This window comes from Rhagoletis pomonella, unplaced genomic scaffold (genome assembly GCF_013731165.1).
Source record: "Rhagoletis pomonella isolate Grant_MI unplaced genomic scaffold, Rhpom_1.0 Rhpom_scaffold_00004, whole genome shotgun sequence".
Classification (NCBI taxonomy): Eukaryota; Metazoa; Arthropoda; class Insecta; order Diptera; family Tephritidae; genus Rhagoletis; species Rhagoletis pomonella.
In genome coordinates, this window is record NW_023458558.1 from 80135201 (window position 1) to 80137500 (window position 2300).

The 2300-nt window shown below is 42.0% G+C and overlaps 2 protein-coding genes across 2 annotated transcripts; both read left to right on the forward strand.

Moving 5' to 3' along the window:
- On the forward strand, positions 1-642 carry LOC118738346 (jerky protein homolog-like; the record flags this gene model as incomplete). The annotated part of the gene is given in 2 exon segments (XM_036469269.1): positions 1-548; positions 639-642. Coding segments are annotated over 2 exon segments (552 nt in total), but the record flags the coding sequence as incomplete, so codon positions are not given.
- On the forward strand, positions 611-1115 carry LOC118738600 (tigger transposable element-derived protein 2-like; the record flags this gene model as incomplete). The annotated part of the gene is given in 1 exon segment (XM_036469533.1): positions 611-1115. A coding segment is annotated over 1 exon segment (360 nt), but the record flags the coding sequence as incomplete, so codon positions are not given.
- Between the last annotated feature and the right edge of the window lie 1185 nt (positions 1116-2300).

Sequence of the window (2300 nt, forward strand, 5' to 3'; positions counted from 1 at the left end):
AAATGTTTGTACCGTTGGTTTATTAAGCAGCGGGAAAGAAATTATCCTATAAATGCATTAGCGCTGAAGGAAAAAGCTAAAGAGATACATCTAAAACTAAAAGAAAAAGATTCAGCTTTTAACGCAAGTGATGGGTGGCTGCAAGGATTTAAGAAAAGATTTGGCATTCGACTTCTTAAAATATCTGGAGAAAAGCTTTCTTCACAGCCTCAGCTTGTTGATCCATTTAAAGCAATTCTAAAAGCAAAAATCGAAGAAATGGGTCTATGTCACGATCAATTGTACAATGCTGATGAATCTGGCTTGTTCTGGAAAATTTTGCCAGACAAGTCTTATGTATCAAGTGCCGAAAAGAGTGCTCCGGGAATGAAGACGGAAAAACAACGAATCACTTTTTTATGTTGTGCTAATGCATCCGGAAATCACAAACTCAAACTGCTAGTAATTGGAAAAGCTAGAAATCCGCGCGTTTTTTTAAATTTCAACTGCCCTACTGAGTACACAAGTTCCAAGTCCTCATGGATGACATCAACTATTTTTCGCGATTGGTTTCATAAATCATTTGTGCCGCAGGTTAAAATTTTTCATATGTGGCAGAATAGACATAATTTTTAACAATTAAAATTCTCTATTTTTAGGTAACAGAGTTTCTTTCAAAAAAGAATCTGCCAGTTAAAGCACTTCTTCTAATAGATAATGCTCCATCTCATCCAAGTGAATTGGAGCTTAAAACAGAGGATGGAAACATAATTGCAATGTTTTTTCCGCCAAATGTGACCCCACTAATCCAGCCAATGGACCAAAATGCAATTAAGATAACGAAGCTTTACTATAGAACAAGTCTTTTAGCCATGATGGCGGCAAAAAATTCAGATTTAGTCAGTTCAATGAAAACAGTAACATTAAAGGATGCTGTTACGTTTCTAGAGATCGCATGGAATAAAGTCAGTACAGACACTATGGCTAAATGCTGGAAAAATCTTTTGAGTTTCACGGAATCTGAGGAAGATCCAGAGGAAAATGTTCCATTGAGCATTCTGAAAGCAAATATGGATTCGGAGCTTCAGCTACTAATGACGCGCGCAGTTGATGTGCTTAATGAATTAAATCCTCAGGTTTGTCGTTTTTCTTAAGCCATTTTAGGGACACTATCAGACATAGTTAATATTTTTTATAGGTTGACTATACAGTGACATCCATTGAGGAGTGGAATCAAGATATTTTGTTGGATGACGTTACTGTCTTCTTCTTCTTCGCTGTAACCGCCTAAACGATTTTGGCCGAGTTCAGCAAAGCACGCCAGTCGTTTCTCCTCTGTGCCAACTGACGCCAATTGGAAACGCCAAGTGAAGCCAAGTCCTTCTCCACCTGATCTTTCCATCGCAGTGGGGGCCTCCCTCTTCCTCTGCTACCACCAGCGGGTTCCGAGTTGAATACTTTCAGAGCTGGAGCGTCGGTGTCCATTCGAACGACATGACCAAGCCAGCGGAGCCGCTGTATTTTAATTCGCTGCACTATGTCCATATCGTTGTAAAGCTCATACAGCTCATCGTTCTATCGTCTGCGGTACTCGCCGTCGCCAACGCGTAAAGGACCGTAAATCTTCCGCAAAATCTTTCTCTCAAACACCCCAAGAGCCGGCTCATCGGATGTTGTCATTGTCCATGCTTCTGCGCCATATACCAGCACGGGCATGATGAGTGCCTTATAGAGCGTGGTTTTCGTACGTCGAGAGAGGACTTTACTCCTGAATTGCCTACTCAGTCCAAAGTAGCACTTGTTGGCAAGAGTGATTCTACGTTGGATTTCAATGCTGACATTATTATCGGTGTTAATGCTGGTTCCCAAGTAAACGAAATTCTCTACTTTCTCGAAATTGTAACTGTCAACAGTGACGTGGGTGCCAAGGCGCGAATGTGCTGACTGTTTGTTTGATGACAGGAGATACTTCGTCTTGTCCTCGTTTACCACCAGACCCATGCGCTTTGCTTCCCTATCCAACTTGGAAAAGGCAGAACAGACTTCGCGGTTTTTGTTACCGATGATGTCGATGTCATCGGCATAAGCCAGCAATTGCACGCTCTTGTAGTAAATTGTTCCTGAGCGGTTCAGTTCTGCAGCTCTTATTATCTTCTCCAACATCAGATTAAAGAAGTCACATGAAAGGGAGTCGCCCTGTCTGAAACCCCGTTTTGTGGCGAACGGCTCGGAGAGGTCTTTTCCAATTCTGACGGAGCTGGTGGTATTGCTCAACGTCATTTTACACAGCCGTATGAGTTTTGAGGGGATGCCAAATTCAG